Genomic DNA, 23,207 nt, shown 5'->3' with positions numbered 1-23,207 from the left:
AACACTACAAGGTAATTTCACTGAGTAGCACAGCGTCAGCCAGAGAGGAGTAACTAATTAGTGAAATCACCAACTGCAGTCTTTGGCCACTGACTGCCCCTGCTTTATTGAGGCCAGTCACACAACAGATTGAGTCTTCTGCTTGTTTTTCATTCTCCCGCATCATAGAGTGTTCATGCCAGTCGGAAAGAGAAGGAAAGAGATAGAAAGAAGAGAGGGAGAGCGTATTTTTAGAGGCACTTTTCAAAAGGCCCTCTCCTCCTCCTCTATTCATGCATCATCACAACTGACACTGAAGTGATCATGCTTGTAAAAAGGCCAGCGAGATTTGGATTCCTAAAAAAAAAATTGCTGCCAAATTTTGCACATGAGATTGTGGTGTTCAGTATATTTGCAAATGTGTCTAGGCTGTGTGGTGATTGTGTGCTTCATCTTATGTGATAACTATGAAAATAAGAGTGAATTTCCTTGGATTTTTCAGGCATTGAAAGGTTTACTGAACTTAGCGCAGACACCTGTCCTGTGAAAGAAAACATAATTTGTTGATTTGTAAGAGTTACTCATAAGCACACAAGCTCATGAGAGCATCAGAAAGGTGTAATGCAAAAAAGGCACTCCTCATCAAAACGTACATTTCCTGAGACTGAAAAATTATTTAAGTTGCTGTCCATGGTTCTGATATTTATTTATTTATTTAGACCTGGTGACCATTAAAATGACTGGGCCTTTTTGTGTCTTGTGCCATTAATATCCTCACACATGTTCTACCCAATCTCGTTTAATGTCATTTAATGTATTAAATCTGGTGTGACTGGTTTATTTCACATAGCCTAAATATGTCTCAGATGTATCATGCGAGATTGGATTTGTGTGTGTGTGTGTGTGTGTGTGGATTAACTATGTTGAGATGGCTATTACCAACTAGCCTGACGTCTAATAATTACCGCTGCCCTGTGAACATGGACGGTAATATCTCTCTCCTCTTTCGCGCGCGCGCGCGCGCGCACACACACACACACACACACACACACACACACAGAGAGAGAGAGAGAGAGAGAGAGAGAGAGAGAGAGAGAGAGAGAGAGATGGTTAGTTGAAATGCTCAGTGCATTCTTCTGTAGAGGGCGATATGGCCAGCTATACAGAGGGCAGCGGAATTGCTTGAGAGAAAAAAAAATCAACAGTGATAATTCACCGAACCGAGAAGCCCTGTCATGAACGGAGACGAATCTTAATTTCTCCTCTTTCCCGCAGAGGATTTTCGCTTTCTCATTCACCGAGGAGTCGAGAACATTTTGTAAATTGCATTTCCACCCGAAGTTTTGGGGTCCGAGGAGCCTTGCACCTCAGCAGTCCGGCGAGGTGTGTTTGTCCCCTGCGGCGTGCGCACCCCATCCGTCCGGAGGATCCACAGTACAGGAGGAGCCCAGGTCAAGCCTGTCATTGTTTTTTTGAGGATACCGCTACGATGGTAAGATTTGTGAAACAGACTATACAACTGATTTCAGCTGTAAGATTCCGAAAAAAGAAATCTAGTAATTTTGTCACCAAGCTTAATTTCAATGCATAAATTCATATGGGCTTATGGAGGGATGAGGCAGAGCCATGCATGTAGGTTATGGGAGGAGAATGCAAATAAGCACGCTGGGATCTTGCGGCATGTGTCGGCTTGGTTCAGTGAGGGGGGTTCCCTTACTGCTCAAAGCGCATGCAGTTTGCACAATTACTGGGAACGGACGGCAGGCTGTTTTGCATCGAATTGGAGAATAGCCTGGAGAAATCAGGAAATCAGAACAAATCAGCTCATGACAAAACCAACCTGTTCTTGAGCATCAGGGCAGATACATTTGTGTTCACATAAACTGTATCTGACAGCCTCTGCTTTTTTCTGTGCCTTTTTATTTTATAACTAGGGGCTTGGGTTGTTGGGTTGTTTTCATGACCAATACCCTACATCTATTTCTTTCTTGCTTTCTTTTTTTCTTGATTTATTTTTAATAGGCTATTTCATCCTTGGTCTCTTTCCAAGGACAACTCTATGGTATATGACTCCCATTGAAAAATGGTAACGTTTAAGTAAATGTTGCATATCCACACACAGCGTGGGCCTTTACAGCATACTAATTACTCAGCAATTAGAATGTTTTTACCCATTATTTTAATCTAAAACAACATTTTTTGAGGGTTGTGTCCCTGAAGATCAATTTAAATCCAAGCTTGTGGGTAAAAGCTGTGAGTGACCTTGTAATGCATCATTCTGTCACTGAATAACAAATGCTGCTTTTCTCTACCCTCCTCCCTGTGGATGGATTGAGTGTTTTAAGGAGGGTTGAAGCAAAATTGAAAAGCCTTTTAATCAAAAGGTAATCCTTTTAAAACTGCCTTATCTATTGGACCTATATCTCTGACAGAATGATGTCTGCATCTTCTCAAATGCTCTCACTATCTTGAGGCAATAGATAACTGGAAAACATTTTTTTTCTTAGTGATGGGCTGAAAAAAAATGAAATTGAAAGCCAGCAAGCTCTCATGAATTGTATGTGTTTGTATCTATGGTTGTGTGTGTGTGTGTGTGTGTGTGTGAGCACATGCGTGTGTGCGTGTGTACACTTTTTGTTCACCTATACATGTTTTTGGAAACCCATTTCTCTTTGGCATGCATATTGCCTATTTTTGACACTGAGTAGTGAAAAATGACAGTGTTTATTTGCCATTTATGATGTTCATGACCACTCACCTGCAGGTCATTCATAAAGACTGATGAATGAGTAACATGTCCGCCCTGAATTCTAAATCAAGACCAAGCAGGTGCTAGTGTACCGTGTGCAAAACAGATATGAAAACAATGCCTGCAATGTTTCTCTGAGTGAGACATTTCCAAAAGAAATACCTTTGCTATTGGTCCAGGAGAGTAATTAGAATAAATAACACTAAAATGGCAACACACTTCTCCTTTATTGCAATTTATAGCTTGTATTGTGTTTCAAATGTAGCTCAAAAATCATAGAATCATACTATTTGCTTAACACTGCTCAGAAAAAAAATGTGCATCATCTTCAGTGAATCATTATGATGTAACCTCTAAAACCTTATACATTCACTTCATGGCAATAGATATTATTCATAAAGAGGAAAGGGAAGCGTTCTTTCGGATACCAGTTCACATTTAAGAGTCCCTATTAGCCTTTTTATGTTGGATGGGCAGGACAGTAGAAGAGAGAGAGGCAGAGAGGAGTGGACATTAGGCATCAGGCCCAGTCTCAGCACGGCGACCTTGTTACACACTCAGTATCACCTATGGGCCCTCTGCCATTTAGTCAAAGCAAGGAGATCCAGTTTTGGATACTGTCGCAATGCACAAAATGAATGATAATGTTTTAATTTGCCCCAACTGTTCTCTGAATTCTCATGGCACATTAGCACCTCAGCACTGAGCTGTTCACACTGTGCTGTCGAGCCAGAGGATGAAGGCATTCATCACACCGGCCTGTCTGACGTTATTGAATCCATACTCCTATTCTTTATTATCTTACTACAAGCAAATGCATCATGTGGGGCCAGGGAAATCATTAAGTGAATCCTATCACGCCGTATCCTTGACCTGTGTCGCAGTTCAGATCTATAGCAGGCAGTCAGCATTCAGCAGCCCTCCGCCCACAGTCAAGCAGAGCAGGCACTAAATGCATGGCAGTGTGTGTCAGGATGTAGCCATGCAGGAGATCACGCTGTCTCAATGTTTACGAGATCGCGCTGGAGAGCCACATCGCTTTTACGGCTGAGATGGCATCACCACCAGTTGTATGGCTCCATCACAAGGCCCTCCTCCTCTCACTATGTCATACCTGCTCCACTGCCTCCACCTTCTCCTGTCCTCATCTCTCCTTATTCACACACATATTTTTCATCACACTGCATTGCTTATATGAGAGAGAGGGATATTTTGGTATGTCTCTGCTTGAAAGATTTTTGAGATTATCGTTACTACCTTTTTCTTCTTTTTTCCTGTTTGCACACAAGGTGTCTTTGCCTTCATCCCATGACTACGCAGTTCCCCAATGAATTGTGGGGAAAAAAAGGGACATAATTGGAGCGAGAAACCAGGACAGCTTTCATACTGTCTGTCTGTCTCTCTCTCCTGCTCCCTTACTCTCTCTCTCTTTCTGTATGTAATATCTGCAACCACCCTACCCCTTCCTCCCCCTCCCATTTCCCTCCAAAAATAATGAAGTCTAAATCATGTCCATGTATATTAATTCCTCTCATAATTCCTTGGTCTAAATATAGATCTTGAGTGACTTACTGGAGTATTCACTGGGCATTAGGCGGCCCAGTGCTGGATTAACACACCATATGATGATTCTTGGAGACCAGGGAGAAGAATGAGTCTCTTTTACACAGTGGAAGTCCATTCTTCTGCTGCTGCATTCACCAAGGACTCAGTAATTAAACCATTTCTCACAGTACTCAGTGGATGTGTGTGGATCTGTGTGCACAGACATAAGGCTGATGGGGGAGAGGCAGAGGGAGAAGTGGTGAACAGTATAGAGTTGAGGGCATGTAAGTAAGTTGAGGGAGATATGCTGGTGCATGCCTCAACTCTCCAGGCTGCAACAGCTGTCAAAGCCAAACCAATACAAGTGCTGAGGGACAAAACGCCTCTAAATGGGCTCCAGTGTCACATCAAAGGCAACATGAACACACATAGCAGGGAGGCTCTCTCCCTCTTTTCTCTCTCACCCTTCCTGTTATTCTCTGCCCTGTCTCTCTCTATGTCTGTCTTTCTTTCCATCTCTCTCTCTCTCACACACAGACACACACACAAACACATACACCACACACACACTCTCTAATGATGCCTCTCATCATAGTTTTCAAAGCTTCTGTCTCTTAATAATAGCAGCGTCTCTCACTATAGGAGAAAGTGATCATTAAGAATCTCTTGCTTCTATTTTTCATCTCGCTCCTGAGAGCAATCATTTTTGTTAACACACATATGCACAAGTGAGCACACACACTCACACATTCTTCCATGGATGGAGCCACTGATTCTTCCTCTTCTTCATATGGCGTTGTTATGTCTGCCTTTGCTCTTACTCTTTTCCTGCTGCAGCTTCTCCTGCCTTTTCAGTTTCTCCTCCGTTCCCTTTCCTCCTCTTAACTGCAACACTGCAAATGTGCATTTTATCTTTGCCATCATAAGCAGACTCAATCAAAATAAGATAAAGATTAGTGTTTGCAGGTGATCTGTGTTCAAGTCAATGGTTATCATGCCAGGTGCACACTATACATGCCTCTGTTACTGGGTGTGTGTCTGGGAGAGTGTGTGTTTGTGTGCATGTTTGGTTTGTTATTCTGGGGGCGAACATGCCTGTGCATGCATTTCCCCAATGCTGTGTATGACCTTTGGATTCTGGCACATTTTTCTTTCACTCAGGCCATCAGTGTTGAACATGAAAGCCACTGAGACTCATTAAACCACTGATTAGTAAGGGAGGATTTCTGAGCAGCTGCTGTACATACACACACACATACACACACACACACATGCAAACATATGTATAAACTTTCAGGTGATTCTTACACATACAGTATTTCACATTAATTGCGTTTTTGTAGTGATCCACTGTTTTCTGTCACCCTTACTTCTTATCTCTCACATAACACATATGCATACACACACACACACACACACACACACATGCATGCTATTTAGTTCTGCAGGATGAGATGTCATCAGTATTTTTTTTTTTTTTTTTTTTTTGGTTTTCTTTTGGTTTGCAATATAAAATTGGTTTTATCCCCCCGGAACTGAATTAATGGTGATTGTGCTGAAGCGCTCACCATGAAAGCTTCCTCTATAGAAGAGCGACTGTCGGCATTATGGCAGCCTTGGCGTAGCTACTTTTTTGCAGATTCCCATTCATGTTCCCTGCATTTATGTGTGTGTGTGTCTTTCCTCTGTGGGAAGTCATTTGAAGTGACATAACAAAGTATGAACAAATTTATGTGCCTGTGACCTTCATATTTTATGTGCTGGACTCATTTCAAATAGATGGAATAACAAATTCCCCAAATAACATATTACATGGACAACACAGCATGGACAGATAACATATTACATGCACCAGGTAAAAAATTATAATAATTCAGTCTGTAAAATCTATATTTGCAAAATTATTATGGTGTTACAGTGGGAAATTAAGGATCATGTCAGGGTTAGGGAAGATGAGACAACAGTACGTTTCATGAAGGTTTACAGGATTATACCAGTCCTGTTTTGACTTGTTATGAACAGCATGTGTCTGTCTGTCACAAATATCAGTTGCTTTGGTAGCCTAGAAGTCAAAGCTAACTTATCTCAATTCACTCCCATTCATGCAAGCAATAAATAAATAAATAAATAAATAAATAAATAAATAAAATGAAATAAAATGAAATAAAATGAAATAAATTAAAAAATAAATTTAAAAAATTGATAATCTGCCCTGTGAAACTGGGAAGTTGCTACACAGAGGTCATTTCATCTTGTGAATACTTGGCCAGCACATATGTTTTTAAGTGATATATCTTTTAATGATTAAAATGGCATTATTGTCAAAAAAGGAGACTAACTGTAATATGTGTGTCTTTGTACAGTAGAGCAGAAGAAAGAACAGAGGGGGGTTCTGGGTCCACGTGGTCCAGTTCAGATCCAAACTCAGCAGCCTTCTCAGCTGTTGCTCTTGACAACGGCAGGAGAGGGGGCCTTGGTTCTGGCAGGGTTTTGGTAGAGTAGAATTGCCAAGCTCACTCCGCGGGACATGGCCTGAGTCTTCAGTCCTGCTACTTGGCCCTACCAGGCTCAAGCTAACCCTCCAGGCACACTACATGCATGGGCAAATATTCACACAAATATCTGCACGTGCACTCTCATACACTCTCATACACACACACACACACACACACACACACACCAAATGGTTCTTTCACAGGCACCCAACTTGACAATACTTGTGGTACTATTTCATATTCAGACATGCACCAAGCACCAAGACTGCTTTACAATGGTTGGTAAAACTGACACTCTGCTAGTGTGAAGTGAAAGTGAGGTGAGATGTTCTGATAGACCCTTCTCTGTGAATTATCAAACCTTTTATTACTGTGCTTGGGAGTGTGGTCGAGATGTGTTTGAATGAATAAATGAGGATCTTTTAAAAATTCCCAATCTAAGTAAGATTACAATAATCTAATTGTTGTGTCAGTTTGTTTCTTTTAAATGCAAAATTAATGTAATGCCTTGTGAGTTACCACATTGTAGCATTTTGTTTTGTAACTCTTCTAAGAACTTAACCTAAATTTCAAAAAATCAGATACATATAAATTTTGTACTTTTCCTTAAGCCTACTCCCATGTATAAAAAAGAATAGTTGTAATTCATTTTGTGATTCTTTCACCTTGTGAATTTTGAATTTCATCTTGTGAGTCTAATTCAATCTTGTGAACACTAAAAATAGATTTCAAACTATTTTTTTTTAAGTAGGCTGTGTTTGAGGCTCCCGCTAAATTAAATAAATAATGCTCTTTTGAAAATGCCTAATCTACGTAAAATTAAAGCAATCGTATTGTTATGGCAGGTTGTGTCTTTTACATGCAAAACTAATGCCATGGCTTTTGAACTGCTACAGTGTAGCTTTTGTTGTTGTTGTTGTTGTTGTTGTTGTTTTTTGTAACTCTTTTTAAAATTTAACAAAGAGACCATGTCGGAGTAAATTATACTGTTTTCACTACACATAAACAGTAACAGGTTTTGCACAATACAGGCTTTCGCTGTGTGAGAACACATTCAAAAATAGAGTAAATAAAAAAGAATAAAAGAATAAATAACATGAATAAATAACATGGGTAAAAAGTATCATGGTCATGGTGTCATTGTGTATTGCACTTGGAAAAGAGCTGTTTTTGCGTGCTGTAAATAAACATGGCTGTGATGAAGAAGAGCTCAATTTATACAGTATGTGTTTTCAAAGCTGGGTCACTGAAATTCTTAAATCATAAAGGGGTTATCTCCTGTACCAATAAAACATTTGCATTACTTTAGTATTGGGTATTGTTTGTGTTTTTTGTGAAATGTGAGGATGTTTCCACGACGAGAATCTCACAATCAGCATTTCTGTGAACTTCTGCACTGGAGACTTCAAAGACACTCTAGATGCTCTCAGCACCTAACATACTACGTCAGTTTTTTCCATTTCTAGCATTTCTCATTCATTTGTTTCTCTCTCACGTAGACAGAATGCAGACAAATGTGGGCACACTGCTAAACTGTGTGCACTGTTTTGATTAACTGCCCCACCGCTCTTCAGTGTTTCTTAATGTTGTACTCCTTTGTGTCTCTCAGATCCTAAGGTGAGCGGACCAGCGCTGTGCTCCGTGTGCCTATCAAGCCCTAAGATCTCAGTTTGTAAAGGAAACTTGTCGCTTAGAGGGACACAAAATGTCTTCTGCCACCATTAGCCTGCTGATGCACACCCTCCTCCTCATTTTGCCCCTGGTAAGCTAATATCACTAACCTTTTTTTTTTTTTTTTTTTTTTGTACAAACTCAAACAGAAAATGAATAGTCCATCATCAGTTTAGTCAAATGTGTTTGTGTGTGCATGCAGTACCTCCTTGGCAAAAGAAACAACGGTGAAAACGGACCCAGTAACAGGTGGGGCTATGGTTGAATAAATTCAAACAGGGATTGAAGCCCCACTTTCATGCACTTGTACAGTCACTCACTTTCAGGGCTGAGTCCTTATCACTTATTCATTGTTTATTCAACATTATTTCTGTCTGTTGAATCTGTTAGGAAGGAGAAGCTCCTTGTTGCTGGGCTGTATTCTATGTTTCTCCTCTCCTTTCCTCTCCTCTCCTCTCCTCTCCTCTCCTCTCCTCTCCTCTCCTCTTGTCACCTTTCTTTTCTCTCCTCTCCTCTCCCCTCCTCTCCTCTTGTCACCTTTCTTTTCTCTCCTCTCCTCTCGTCTCCACTCCTTTCCTCACCCCACCTTTCATCTCCTCTTCTTTCCTCTCCTCTCTCCACTAATGACTTATAGTACGCCCTATCTTTTGGAAATAAAAAGCTGCAAGGAAAATGTTTTTCATTACAGTACTAGGCTGCAAGTTATTACCCTGAACTGAAGTGTTGTCTAAGGAACTGAGAAATATGTTTACTGTATTTGAGCAAAGCCGCTTGTTGAGGATGAGGACATGCCCAGGAGAGAGAGGGTGTGAACTTGTCAGAGGGAGAGAGGGAGAGAGAGCTTGGTGGATGAGAGGGAAGATGGAAGGGCTGTATAGGAATTTGTACTAAATGTTGGGTGTCATTTTGCTTAGCTGCTTATGTAAGTGTTATGTTGACACCGTTGACACTGATTTGCAGCGATGTTAAACAAACATGTAGACGGATATTCAACATAGAAGAGGGAAATCCCACGTCTTTTCCCCCATTAAGCTCCATTGCACTTGCAGCTGCTCTCTCTGTGCGCTGTAAATCAGCCAGTTTACCTCTCAAAAAAAGTGGAATTATGCCCTATGACAACAAAATGGCACCAGAAATGTATGTCATCAATCCTTGTTTTTAAACAGTGTCGGTGTGTTTTAGGGTGGAATTTTCCTTTAAGTGAAAAAAAGATTTTAATAGCGTGGTGGAGTTGAAATGGAATGGAGGAGGGAGATGAAGTTTAACATGAACTGTAGAGAAATGGAGGAGTGGGTGAGAGAGAGAGAGAGAGAGAGAGAGGGAGAGAGAGAGAGAGAGAGAGAGAGAGAGAGGGAGAGAGAGAAAGAGATAATGTTATGGGGTACATGACTGTTTATGTAAATTGGGACTCTAATCCCCCTTGGTTAAGGGTTGAAGACTGACATCGCTCTCATCAATATGCATGACTGTTTCTCATGATACAGAGCCTCACACACACATCTGAACACACACACACACACACACACACACACACACACACAAATTCATGCACCCACATGCAAACATTTATTGTATAAGTGCAATAGCTTGTCTTTGTGTGTGTGTTTGTGTGTATGTTGTGGTGGGACGTAGGGTTCCAGAATAATCCTCAATGTTGGCAGTAATATCGGGACAAGTAATGTGAAATAAAATCTAATTTAAGAAGGCTCTCTGCTGTGGCGTTGTCTTTTCATCGTCTGAGGTTCACTCACTTGCTGCTGCCTAGCAACCGCCACTGGTAATTAACACAGATGATACGTCTTCACAAAACTTACCACTGTCAGCCCCTTGTGCTTATGTATCTGCATGCTGTGTGTTTCTGAGAGAAAAATCATCCTAGTCGATGACAGTCCAGAAACACCGCCTAAACATGATAATGGATATCCGCTTCCTGTCGTTCGTAATAGATTTTTCATGCAATGCAATCCACGCTATCTGTTTTTCCTTCATCATTTCATTCTATCGAGTGCATAATATTTAATTATTCGCAGTGATAAATGAATTTTGCCATTCTGTTGTCCCTTATGCATTTCATTCTACAGTGTACATACAATTGAGTCACTGGCAGAATAAAACTATTAATCTATAGGCATGCCTCTATCAGACAATGCCTGTTTCCTGTCGCTGTTGTGAGCTGCTGTGATAATGTGGTGAAATGTTACATAACATTGAGATGGAATTGTGATCCAGGGTGCACAGCACAATGATCGAGTCATAGTGCTATGGACAGTGGTTAAATGACTGGATTAGTTTTTAATATGGTGTGACATATGGCTTATTCCGCTGACCATGTGACTATTTAGCAGGAATCACTGAACCACCCATAAGCATACACACAAACACACACACACACACACACACACACGCACACACACACACACGCACACACCACATGCATGAACGCACACACAAATACGTATACATGCTGATAAATGCACACGTGCATGCACTCTGAAAGCTGATCAATATGAGGTCCCATTTGTGCCAAAATTATGCTGGTGCATATGGTATTGTGCTGTTTTTGAATGATGAGTTTATTTGCAAAAGCAGATTTTAGCATTCCTAAAAAAAAAAAAAAAAAAAAAAAAAAAAAAGTAATAATAAATAAATAAATAAATAAATAACTGACTGTTGTCTGTAGTGCATCACATAATATACTTTATAAATGCAAATTTCAAAATTCTCTCACAAAAATCACCTCTGCATCAGCTTAGTGATATGATTTTATGTGATGGTTTATGTGAATTAATACGATTGGCAATATTTGTTTATGCAAATAAACTCTTCATATGTTCATGTATTGTTTATATGTTGTTGGTCATTTCTTTCTGTCTGTGTGCACTTGCATTAGTATTTGCCTCCATCTGCTGTCATTTCCATTTGTCTGTGTGTACTATCATTTGTGTTTTTCGATTGCCTCTGTTTTTTATGTAAGTCAAAAAAATATACATTATAATAAACATTACTGACATAAAAAAACAGGTCCAAGGATGCATGAACAGTGCATGTTTAACTTTGAACATATGGATGCAGCAGCTGGTGGCTCCCTCCACTTATAACATGGCAAGGCGAAAATGGAGTGGTTCTTTCGCTTTTATGTGAGAAATGCCATGTTTAATGAATCAATTAAGAGGGAACCACATTTTAATTTCGTTATACAACCTGTTGTATAATGATGAATAAACTTCCTTGTATTCCTTGTATTCCTTGTAATAGTGAATGAATAGTTTATTTTCGGTTATTATAAACTATCAATCACCTAACATAACAGGAAAATGAAAATGGCTGTAGCAACAGACAAGGGCAAACTACAGTTAACACAGACAAAAAGAAAGAACTGAATACACAAAAACAAAACAAAGGTGGATGTAGACAAACAGTAATGACAATATAAATATACAAATGAAAATGACAGCACACATAGATATAATTCAATGTACAAAGACCAATATACAGTAACTACACCATAAACACACAGCACAATACCATGTGCAGCTCCATCATTTTGGCACAAAAGGTTTGCTTCATATCCATCTATCCATTTTCTGCTACTTATTTGAGACCGGGTCGCGGAGGGAGCCAGCTGAGGAGGTCAGCCCAGATGGTCCTATCCCGGCCACATCCATCAGCTCCTCCTGGGGGATCCCAAGGCATTCCTAGGCCAGCCAGGATACATAATCCCCCCAGCATGTCCTGGATCTACCCTGAAGTCTCCTCCCAGCTGGTTGTCCCTGGAACACCTCCCAGGAGGCATCCTAACTAGATGCCTGAACCACCTCAGCTGGCATAATTCTGGCACAACTTGAACCCCATAAACAAACTGGACACACACAATTTGACCCAGGTTTAGGGTGGTGATTTGGGCATACAGAAGTAATTAGCCAAAGGAGACTATTTAGTATCCACATGCACATGCACATACATATAGAAACACGCATAAACTCATCTGTAAAATATTCCCAGGTTCACATAGCAAGTTGCATTAGTCAGCCTTTACCAAAACATATCACTATAGCTGTGATGTATATAAAAATTAAATATAGCATGTTATTACTCACTAGTATGTAGATTCTTGTGAGTATTTGAGTTGGTAAGCACTGGTAGTCTGCAGGTCTGCAGGCCTTTTATACAGCGCATATGCAGACAGCGTGTGTCTGCATATGCACATTCACTGCTGCCAGTCAGAGCACAAGACTAATGTGTTTCTATTACACTGGTGCCTGGCAGGATTTTCTGCCTTTGAGACCACTGTTGACGTAAAATGCTGCTGACGTCAGTGAATAAGAGTCAAGTGCTCCCCTGGTATGCCTCATAAAGCTGTGACGCGGCGTCTCCCAGGCTGACGCCAGCACAAAGACATTAGAGTGGCCTCTTGCCAGACACCCACCTCCATCTGCACCCCACTCTGAACCCCAGCGCTGGCCCAGCATTGTGCACCTGTCAGCAGGCAGAGAGGGCTTGTGAAGAAGGCCTTGCTGGATGTGACCTCCGTGGCTGTAGCCTGTAGGGTTCTGGCTGTCATTCTGATCTCTGGCTTTGAGCACGTTCAAGCTACTGGAAAGCACTTTAGCTACAATAAACAGTCTCTGTGTCTGTTTGTCTGCGGTCCCAAGAGATGGAAGCACTGCTTGCCATGATCCAATGTGAACAGTGCATGTCTGAGTGCTGTTCCTGCCTTGTTTTCATTAGTTTAATGCCCTGCTACAAGGTCAGTTAACACAAGGAAAAAGCCAGCATCCCTGAAATGTTTTATTTAATTGGTTTAGTGTTAAACAGATCCCACAGCTTAAGACCTCTCCCACACTGTGGTGTGATCCACATGGTAAAACTAATGAAGCTGCATCTTTCATTTTACCTTTGGGTTCTTCTGTGCTGTGATGCGATCTTCAACCATTTGTTTCTCTCTTTTTCTCCTTTCTCTTTGTGGTGTTTTGTGTGTGTGTGTGTGTGTGTGTGTGTGTGTGTGGGCGTGTGTGCCTCCAGGTTGCAGGCCAGCATGGGCACTCTGACTGTGTCATCAAGAGAGAGCAAGAGAAATGCATGGAAAAGATCGCTTCGGATGATCCAGGAAATGATCCAGAATTTGGTAGGTGTGTGTGTGTGTGTGTGTGTGTGAGAGAGAGAGAGAGAGAGAGAGAGAGAGAGAGAGAGAGAGAGAGAGAGAGAGAGATTATACAATTTATAGTGGAAAAAAAAAGAAGCAAACAATACAGACAAGACCTTCCCCGGTTATACCAATTAGAAAGAGAGGACCCAAGTCTTCCTCATTCCCCACTGAGCAGAACACTCCCCCTACTGCCCATTAAAGGGTGAAAACCTGGATGGCTGCTGGTAGCTGAGCCTTCAGCAGCCCTGTAAGAACATGGACAGGGTCCACATAGCCCACCAGCCCACCTGGCTCTTACAGCTCAGCCACATGGCTAGTTTAGCAGTTGCTGATATGTTTATGAGCGCATGAACACTTCCCTTTCTGGCTGGGTATTTGGGACCACAGACAAATAACTTAAAAGAAGAAAATAACACTCCCCCAAGCCCAAAAACCAACCCCTTAGCAACTCAAACAGACTCACGCTTTTGATGTATTCCCTCACACTAAATACTATTTTGTTTATGTTGTGGCAGCATTCAACAGGAGCTGGTTACAAAACAAGAATAAACACAGAGATTAATAGCGACACCAATTTCGGGGCTGCCGCACTAATGAGCGGGAGATAATTCTACAAATGGGAGTTGACTCTGACCTGTTTGTCTGCGAAGAGAGATCATTAGATAGACTTCACAGTTTGCTTGTGAAATTGGGGTGCGTGTGTGTGTGTGAGAGAGAGAGAGGGAGAAAGAGAGAGAGAGAGAGAGAGAGAGAGAGAGAGAGAAAGGGAGAGAGAGAGTCTTTTGTGTGCATGCTTTGTAGAACAAGATCAATGTAGGTCCAACAGAGAACCTCAACAAAACAAATTAATTATGGCATCACACTCTGACTCTATTTCCAATGAGTGGGTGAAAATGTCTCCAAATGGACAGCATCTTATAATTATCTGAAAGTTACAGATCTGACAAAACACAGAAAAAAAATATATTTTCCTAATTTATCCTTGTGTAGTCTGTCCATCCAGAAAGTCTCTGTGTGATTTGGCAAGGTTTCCTGAATCCAGTGACCTTCCCTGTATTCTGGCACTCCAATACAATGGGGCAGGATGGTTTTTTTTTTTTTGTGGAGCTCACACCTTCAAAAATTTACATATAAAAAAAATCAACAGCAACAGCTCAACAGCACAAACAATGACACGCATAACCCAAATAATCCACAGCTCTTGGAGACGATGAGTTTCAGTGGAAGATATTTCTTTTTTATGCTGAAGAACCAGTAAATTGTATCGACTCATCCCAAATGAGCACAAATCCTATCTGCATCTCGTTCTTGTTGGAGACAGACAGATACAAATGTGTGTTGGGAAATATGTCCTGTTTTCCATAATGGGTGAACTATTCCTTTTAAGTGCAAGCTGACCAGTGAGCGAGTGAGTGACAGGTGTCTCCCTCTGTGCCTCCATGACAGATCTGATGATGGATAAAGGGTGGAATAAACTGAGACAGGGTCATCATCCCTTCAAGAATGACAGCCAGCCCCTGATACTGGAGAACTGGCTCTGCACACCCCTACCACTATGTTTTACTCCCTAGAGTCCCTTCACTATTGATTCTGGCCTTTGCAGTCGCAATAACTGAGTAATGCTCAGCGCAGCAAGTATGGATTTATATTATAAGCGGCTCCTTGTTATTAAGGTTGTAAATCCTTCAGAGCTTTAAAATGAATTTCTTGGAATTTGTAGATCTACACTGGTGTATCTGAAGGGTCTTTGTGATAATGTACCAGGATTAAATTGGAGATAATTATAGTAACCCTCTTCAACTGTTTTTTGTGTTTGTATCAGCTTAAAAAATTTTTTTTTGAGCATCATGCCATGTCGTCACGCTGAATCACCCCTCTCTCTCGGCACTCCAGTGAAGTGTATAGCTGCTTATCTTGCAGTTCTGCTTTATGTGACTGATATGGAAACACAGTGACCTTTTTCATACACATACTGTTAAGTAATGCTGAGGACAAAATCCAGCTGGATGGGTTGTTGTGTGTGTGAGAGATAGCATCATGGTTGTGAATCTCATGATAGTCTGGCAAGGTCACCAGCAGTGCGCCAGCATATGCTCACACTTATTAAATTAAATGTCTCTCAACCTGTACTACGTGAAATCCATTCGTAGCCTGAACAAGCCAACCAGCTTCCCTCTAATGTCCTTGAGATGGGAGTGTAAATTAATGATTTGGGTTGTCAACCTGGCATTTGACCAATATCTTCAGTTCATTCCCATTTGACAATTTCCAGTTAGCAGAGAAATAGCACAAATCCAGTGAAAAAATACTTGCCATGGGTCAGACTAAAATAAATTACTTTAAAGGATTACAAAATGGATTAAATCAATTCATGTTTGCATCAGATGCATGAATGAAAAAGCCAGTTGCAGTGGTAAATTTTAACATGTATTTGCCACCTGCTGGAGAGAGTTGGCAACACAATTTCACACCAATAAGATGCTGTCAGTGAAAATTAATCAGCAAGAACAGATTAAATCTTTTTTTCTTTATGGAAGCAATTTCTTATCTTAAGGTTTTACAGATAAATCTCAGCATCCCCCCACCCCCCCACCCCCCCACCCTCCCACCCCCCAAATGGCCACAAAGTGTTTTGGAATGAAAGCCTTCACATGTTTCTCTGTCTGTCGTGTTCCCAGGGTGCACATGGATGTGGGACAACCTGACATGTTGGCAGCCTGCCAGGATTGGTGAAGTGGTGGAGGTCAACTGCCCTGAGCTTTTCTCCGAGTTCATGAGCGAAGAAGACTATGGTCAGTTAGAAATGGCAGCAGGAGCTGGGATCAGCCACTTAAGCAGAATTACCATTTGAAATGATTGCGGTCGATTTCATTCTATGATATGAGATAATTTGTTCACACTCCAAAGAACAAACACCTGTCTCTCTCACAGTGCTGTGTACTTTGTGGTGCTGAAATGTAAGTCATTGGTGACTACACACAAAGTTTGTTAGATTTAATTGAAATGTTGATTCAAGGAAACTGAAGAATGATGGATTTAGAATTTGAAGAGCGCTATTATATTAAAATGAAGATTTGTTTATGTGTGTCTGAATGTGCGTGTGCCTTGAAGTTGCTGATTGCTGATATTTTGTGATCATAATCAACGTCTTTAAATTTGGCTTGGAAAAAAAAAAACACATGGGCAGCTCTAACTGACTTCTGATATCAGCAGCATCAGAAAAGACTATCTGATGGAACATCAGTTGTATCCCCTTTGCCAAAATAAGCCATTATCACATAAACTGTGTTGTGTTCACAGAGCTGGGGAAGGTGAGCCGTAACTGCACTGAGTTTGGCTGGTCGGAGACTTTCCCCCACTATGTAGACGCCTGCCTCTTCGATGAAGGCAACAGCAGTCATCCGGTAAGTGTATCAGTGCATAAGTAAACTCTGGGTCACTGTACACTATGCTGTATCTATTTATCAGTTCTTACACTGACAGGTTTATTTCTGTTCCTGGTGTTTCATATTTAGGATATGTACTATGTGTCAGTGAAGGCTCTGTATACAGTGGGCTACAGCACCTCCCTGGTCTCCCTCACCACGGCCATGGTCATCCTGTGCAGGTTCAGGTGAGGCATTTCAACTTGGATCATTGCCTGCCACTGTTGGTGTTGGTGTACAGCAGGATGTGCTGTTGAGGAAACACCAACCAGCAGAGTAACAGTTTATGTTGATCTAGTGCCTTTAAAGGTTTTACACAAGAATTTGTATCTGTGGCAAGGAGATGCCAACATGCTAGTGTGTTCCTCAGCAAACATTGTCTCTTTTTGGTGGAAGATTTTGTAATTCTTTGGAAACGTTAATGACATTTAATTCCATCATATTTTTTGAGTTTTGCTTTTATTGGAGACTGGCCTCTGTGGCCAGTGCAAGAGGACGCTTTGGAAACTCTATGGTTTAAGTTTAAGCTTTTCTGACCCTGGTGTTCTTGTTGGTTAATGGATGGTTTCCCACACAGGAAACTGCACTGTACCAGGAACTTCATCCATATGAACCTCTTTGTGTCTTTCATCCTGAGAGCCATTTCTGTCTTCATCAAAGATGGTGTGCTTTATGCCAAGGAGGACAGTGAACACTGCTTCATACACACTGTGAGTGACACAATATGCATACACACACAGTAGACTCTATTGTTGTTATTGATAGGTAGTCAGTGATTTGTCAAAACATGACAAGGAATCTCACACTGGAAAAGGATCCCTCTGATCTTTTACTTAAAAAAGTAGTAGTCCAAAAATGAACAGCCTAGGCATGAGGGAAAACACATAAAATACATTTATGACATGGGCTGCAAGACCCTTCATATGACCTGAATGCAAACAATTCTTTCAGCCAATGTAATAAAAATGTATTTTTTCACTCCAATGGATTACATTGTATTTTTTTTTTTTTTTTTTTTTTTTTTTTTGGATCACAGGTCATTAGAGTTCATTTTTCAGTTGATTTTTTTTCTAGCCAGTGAAGTTTTTCCACTGTGAGTTAGAGTCTACTGTTCCCTTCAAAGAGCAACTGTCTCTTTGTATCAAATGCAAGATGTGTTTTTTCTCTGTCCTTAAGAATTTGTTGGTGTGCTGCTACTTTCTTTTTCTCTATTCTGTTTCTTCTCACATTTTCCCTAAACTCCATACTCACCAAGAGAAATTTGTCCCTCTTCTAAAAATAGGCTCTTGGCGATTAAATTAGATACATGCATACCCCTTCCAAAACACACTTTAGTCAATCATTATTGTCTTTGCTTTCTCTTTGAAGGTGGAGTGTAAGGCAGTGATGGTGTTCTTCCACTACTGTGTCCTCTCCAATTACTTCTGGCTGTTCATTGAGGGCCTGTATCTCTTCACTTTACTGGTGGAGACCTTCTTCCCTGAGAGAAGATACTTCTACTGGTACATCATCATTGGATGGGGTGAGACATTTACCATCAGGTCCTGAAGCTTAATTTTGATCATCATCTGATAAGCGATACAATCTCTGTATGTTAACGCGTATATTTTATTAATTGCATGATTTGTGTTGCATCTAGGAACGCCAACAGTCTGTGTGACAATATGGGCGGTGTTAAGACTGCACTTCGATGACATAGGGTATGTTATGGACCACAGATGGACAAGTTTGAGGTTGTCTTTATATGTGCTGAATGACCGGTTTGATGAATGATTGCATATTCTATGACTTGCTCTCCCAGGTGTTGGGATATGAATGACAATGCTGCCATCTGGTGGGTGATAAAAGGACCTGTGCTAGCCTCGATTATGGTGTGTTTCCAGTTGTCCACTGTTTAAGAAACCTGAACATAAAACACTTTTCCAAAGGCAACTGTGTTCAGTGAATTTAATCGATTTTTACATTATATTCTCCCACAGATAAACTTTGTTCTCTTCATTGGCATCATCATCATCCTTGTCCAGAAGCTGCAGTCCCCTGACATTGGTGGAAATGAATCCAGTATTTACCTGTCAGTAATGCTTGTTTTTATATTTATCTTTGCTGCCTGGCATTGAAACAAAATGTTGCACTTGTCTTTTGAATGTTAAGCTTGAGATCTGAGATGATGAGATCACATAACTGTATTTTCATATTACATACGTTTCATTGCTTGTATGCACACTGGGGCTGGCTTGTACTCAAACTAGGACAGCACTCTGATATTAATTATAAATTTATTCCACACATGGGGCAGATGCCATCTTCAGCGTGCCAGAAGTGACATGAGACGTCTGGCACGCTGAAGGAGGCTGTCTTAATTAATTAATTTCAGAGTGCTGCCCTGGTCTTGTATTATCATCAGCACCCAGTTTTATTTTGTTAGCTCATTTCTATGCATCTCTTGTGTTCAACCTACAAATACTTCCATTTATGCTGTGCTGCAAACTACCTTCAGATACAAATTGCACTGAGATGAAATGTGTAACTGAAATCATTGAGAAAAAGTGTTGTTGTAGATGTGTGTCTTGCTCATAAGCAGCGTCCTGTAAGTTGGTCCTTTCTTGAGCATGTGGTGTGTGTGTTACTTGGCAGGAGGTTGGCCCGCTCCACTCTCCTACTGATTCCTCTGTTTGGCATCCACTACACTGTGTTTGCCTTCTCCCCGGAGAATGTCAGTAAACGAGAGCGCCTCGTGTTTGAACTGGGCCTTGGATCCTTCCAGGTGACTGTTTTTCCGTAGCTTTCTTGCAGAGAATTGGTTTACACAGTGAATGTACATAATGTGGAAAACGTAACAGATAATGGAAGACAGACTGGGATGTAAGTGGTATGATCATAATCATCACATTGTAACATAATAATATATTGTGATTACAGCGACTGCAGCATGCATGTTTAACAATGTTGAAACCAAAACACCTGGAAAGCGAATTTATCTAATAATTCATTTACTTAACTTTTACTGTTGTTGCAACCAAAATTTTTTTTAAAAGTTGCATTATATACACCTAGCTCCTACGATGCATGTAAAGAACACTAAGGAAATAATTGTAAAATATAAGCAAATATTAAGATGGTTAAATGTTTTCAATCTAAACAGCTATTGATTGTATGTATGTATGTATGTGTGTATGTACATATGTATGTATGTATTTATTTATGAATGATATTGTATTGTCTGTGTCCCTTCAGGGCTTTGTTGTGGCTGTCCTCTACTGCTTCCTGAATGGAGAGGTAAATCCCCTTTAACACAAATAAATTGCCACAGTTACACATTTGTCCTATGAATGTGTAATTTATAAAATATGTAGAAAATTTATACTGAAAGCATCAGCTCCACAGGAAATATTGTGTCTTAAGACCTAAACTCAGAATACACACACATGAAGCTTTAATGAGTATGCACATTATGTAAGACAGAGACAAGATAGATATTGAGGAACAGAGAGCTTGTGTCTTTCCAGCAAGGTCCATTAATAATGACCTTGTGAAGTATATCCCTCAAGGTGCAATCGGAGATCAAGAGGAAATGGCGCAGCTGGACGGTGAACAGATACTTTGCTGTGGACCTGAAGCACCGGCATCCTTCGCTGGCGAGCAGTGGGGTGAACGGGGGGACGCAGCTGTCCATCCTGAGCAAGAGCAGCTCTCAGATCCGCATGTCCAGCCTGCAGGCCGAGACCCCGGCCACCTGAACGGCAGCCAAGGGGAGGCCCTGTCCAGCAACGGTGACACCTTCACAACCGGACCTGACACTACCAACCTCACCTCACACACCGTGGTACCCATGACCAGCCTCAACAACCCATTCCCAAACCTTCACCCTAACCCTTACCCAGACACAAGCATAATGGAAACCCAACTCTCCTCCGACAAGCTCGAGCCAGCTGGAACCAAGCCCCAAACCTGCCCCGAGCAGCCCTTAGTCTGACCTAAAGGACCCTGAAACATGACCAAATCTGACCCCGATGTGCCAAATCCAATATCCGTCCACAACTTTAGATCCTGTCATGACCCGCCACCCTTGACCTGGTTCAGGTGCAGCTGGAATCCAACCCAAACTCAGAGTTCCCATTTGTGAGCAGCCTGTTTTTTGCGTCGGGCATTGCATTCGTCAACCCTGTCACAAATCTACTGAGTGGGTCGGCAACACGCAGGACAAGCATAGATAATGTTCTGTACATATCATTGTGTTGTTGTTGAAAGGCTTCCGGTGCTTTATGTTGAGTAGCACAGGTGGACCACTGTATCGCTACAGCTACAGTAGAGAGCTTCTGTCCTCTATGGCCAGTCACTATAATCATTCCATTCTGTCCAAGGAGAGGAAGTTATTTAGATTCTTCCTTCACCCTTCCCTGAAAGCCTGTTTTAGTTTGATGAAAATGCTGTTAGACTGTACCTACATAGTATCTCTCTTTTATACCATCGTGTGGAACAAAAAATGTGAAATAACTGATTCAAACCAGAGGTAACAGAATGGGTAAGCTAATGTAAATACCTTAATTCAACCAACCAACCAAGTAGCCAATTCCTGGTTTTGGTAAATAAGTTGCCAGGAATTCAGTGGATGAGAGTTTACCCTCTTGTCAATATTTGAAACCGGTCAAGTGAAACATTCTGGCTTCAAGCAGACCCTAATGAGGCCAGAACTCATCTCTTCTGAGTCACAGGATCCATTGGTGCAAATAATTCATCTAACTGAGCTTGTGTGCTGATAGGAAAACGACAGTGAACCATGTCGTCTCTTAAAACACTGCAGTGCTTTCGATCTATGATGCTGTGCATGAAAGTTTGGTGACATTGTCAGCCTACAGTGTAATTTCCACTGGCACATGCCACCTTATCCTGGATAAGCTGTGACTGCTGTAAAAGAAAAAAAAAAAAAATGAGTATGAAGATGCTTTCACAATCCTGCCGTACTGAGGAATGTCAAAGGAGAATTTCATCTGGATGGGAAACAGGTGGAATCAAGCAAAGCTGTATTTATGAGGAAGAAGAGAGAGAGATTTTCTACAGTTGCTCAAAATGCCAAAAAAAAAAAAAAAAAAAAAAAAAAGAACATTCAACAAGTTAGATGCTTGACTCAAAGGATCTTCTTTGGATGTGCACACAATGCTAAGGTTTGGCAACTACGACCACAAACAACCTCCTCAAATCTTAGCACTGGAAGAGAGAGGTGTGAGAAGATGCCTTGAGTGCTCTCTAGTTTTAAACAGCCGTTAGTACAGAAAATGTCAACGAAAATGTACTCATGACTGGGCATTATGAGTCCAACTGCTTGCATGAATTGCATTTACTGTCCATGTGATTTTGTTTACTTTTTTGTATGAACTTACAGTGTTATTTGGATATTGAATTTGTTGAATGTTGCTTTCTTTCTTTCTTTCTTTCTTTCTTTCTTTCTTTCTTTTTATAAATGTAATTTCATCATTTTATGGGCTGTTGTGGAGGCAATGCATTCTGCTAGTTTTTCTTGTCTCTTTTCAAAGCAGAGCCTCATCAGCAACCTATTGCAGGTAATTTCAACACTGTATTGGTCTAAGTGAAGCTTTAGACCAGTGGAAACACCACATCAGATGACATTTTGTTTGGGTAAAATTTCCTGAGTTGTTTCCAAAAAGATGACCATTTGAATTGTCAGTTTTAAGTTATAATTGAATGGGGATTAGGCTTTTTTTCACCCCCCTCTTATACCTTTTAGAATCTCTGTCTTTCTGCAGCAGTTGTTTATGGTAATAATCCTTATGTTTGAAAAGATGAATACTGATATGGATGTAACTTTTGGAGATGGACTTTTAACTCGGGGGTAATTCTTTCATTCCAAAGATGAATAATCGACTCCTCACTGGGTTTGCACGGCCGTATCTGTTTGCAAAGGCTGAGTTAGCTTTGCGACTGATGTCACTGCAGATTTTATCTTTTGGTCTGACTAAACTATCCTCTGGATCCCAATGTTCTATTCTACTTTGTCTCCAAAAGTGCCTTTACGCACAAAACTAAGTATTTTGACTTCTGATTTCTGTCTTTAATTTAAAAAACAAAAACAAAAAAAACAAAACAAAACTGCAAAGTATATAACAATGTGGTTTAACAAAGTGCTTTTATGATGTTAGACTAAATCAATATTTAAAACCTGGAGGCCTTCAAAGTACTTT

The 23,207-nt window shown here is 40.8% G+C and overlaps 1 protein-coding gene across 1 annotated transcript; it reads left to right on the top strand.

Moving 5' to 3' along the window:
• The first annotated feature begins 1,369 nt into the window (after nt 1-1,369).
• On the top strand, nt 1,370-20,847 carry adcyap1r1b (adenylate cyclase activating polypeptide 1b (pituitary) receptor type I). Its single transcript, XM_030049582.1, has 14 exons — nt 1,370-1,471; nt 8,378-8,530; nt 13,462-13,564; nt 16,264-16,377; nt 16,886-16,995; nt 17,101-17,198; nt 17,588-17,720; nt 18,379-18,532; nt 18,650-18,710; nt 18,812-18,881; nt 18,990-19,081; nt 19,645-19,774; nt 20,245-20,286; nt 20,559-20,847. The coding sequence occupies exons 2-14, from the start codon at nt 8,474-8,476 to the stop codon at nt 20,745-20,747; spliced, it is 1,353 nt and encodes a 450-aa protein (XP_029905442.1). The 5' UTR covers nt 1,370-1,471; nt 8,378-8,473; the 3' UTR covers nt 20,748-20,847.
• The last annotated feature ends 2,360 nt before the right edge of the window (nt 20,848-23,207 follow it).

The sequence above is a fragment of the Myripristis murdjan genome, chromosome 4, assembly GCF_902150065.1.
Source record: "Myripristis murdjan chromosome 4, fMyrMur1.1, whole genome shotgun sequence".
Taxonomy (NCBI): domain Eukaryota; kingdom Metazoa; phylum Chordata; class Actinopteri; order Holocentriformes; family Holocentridae; genus Myripristis; species Myripristis murdjan.
This window is presented reverse-complemented; position numbering and strand designations above follow the sequence as displayed.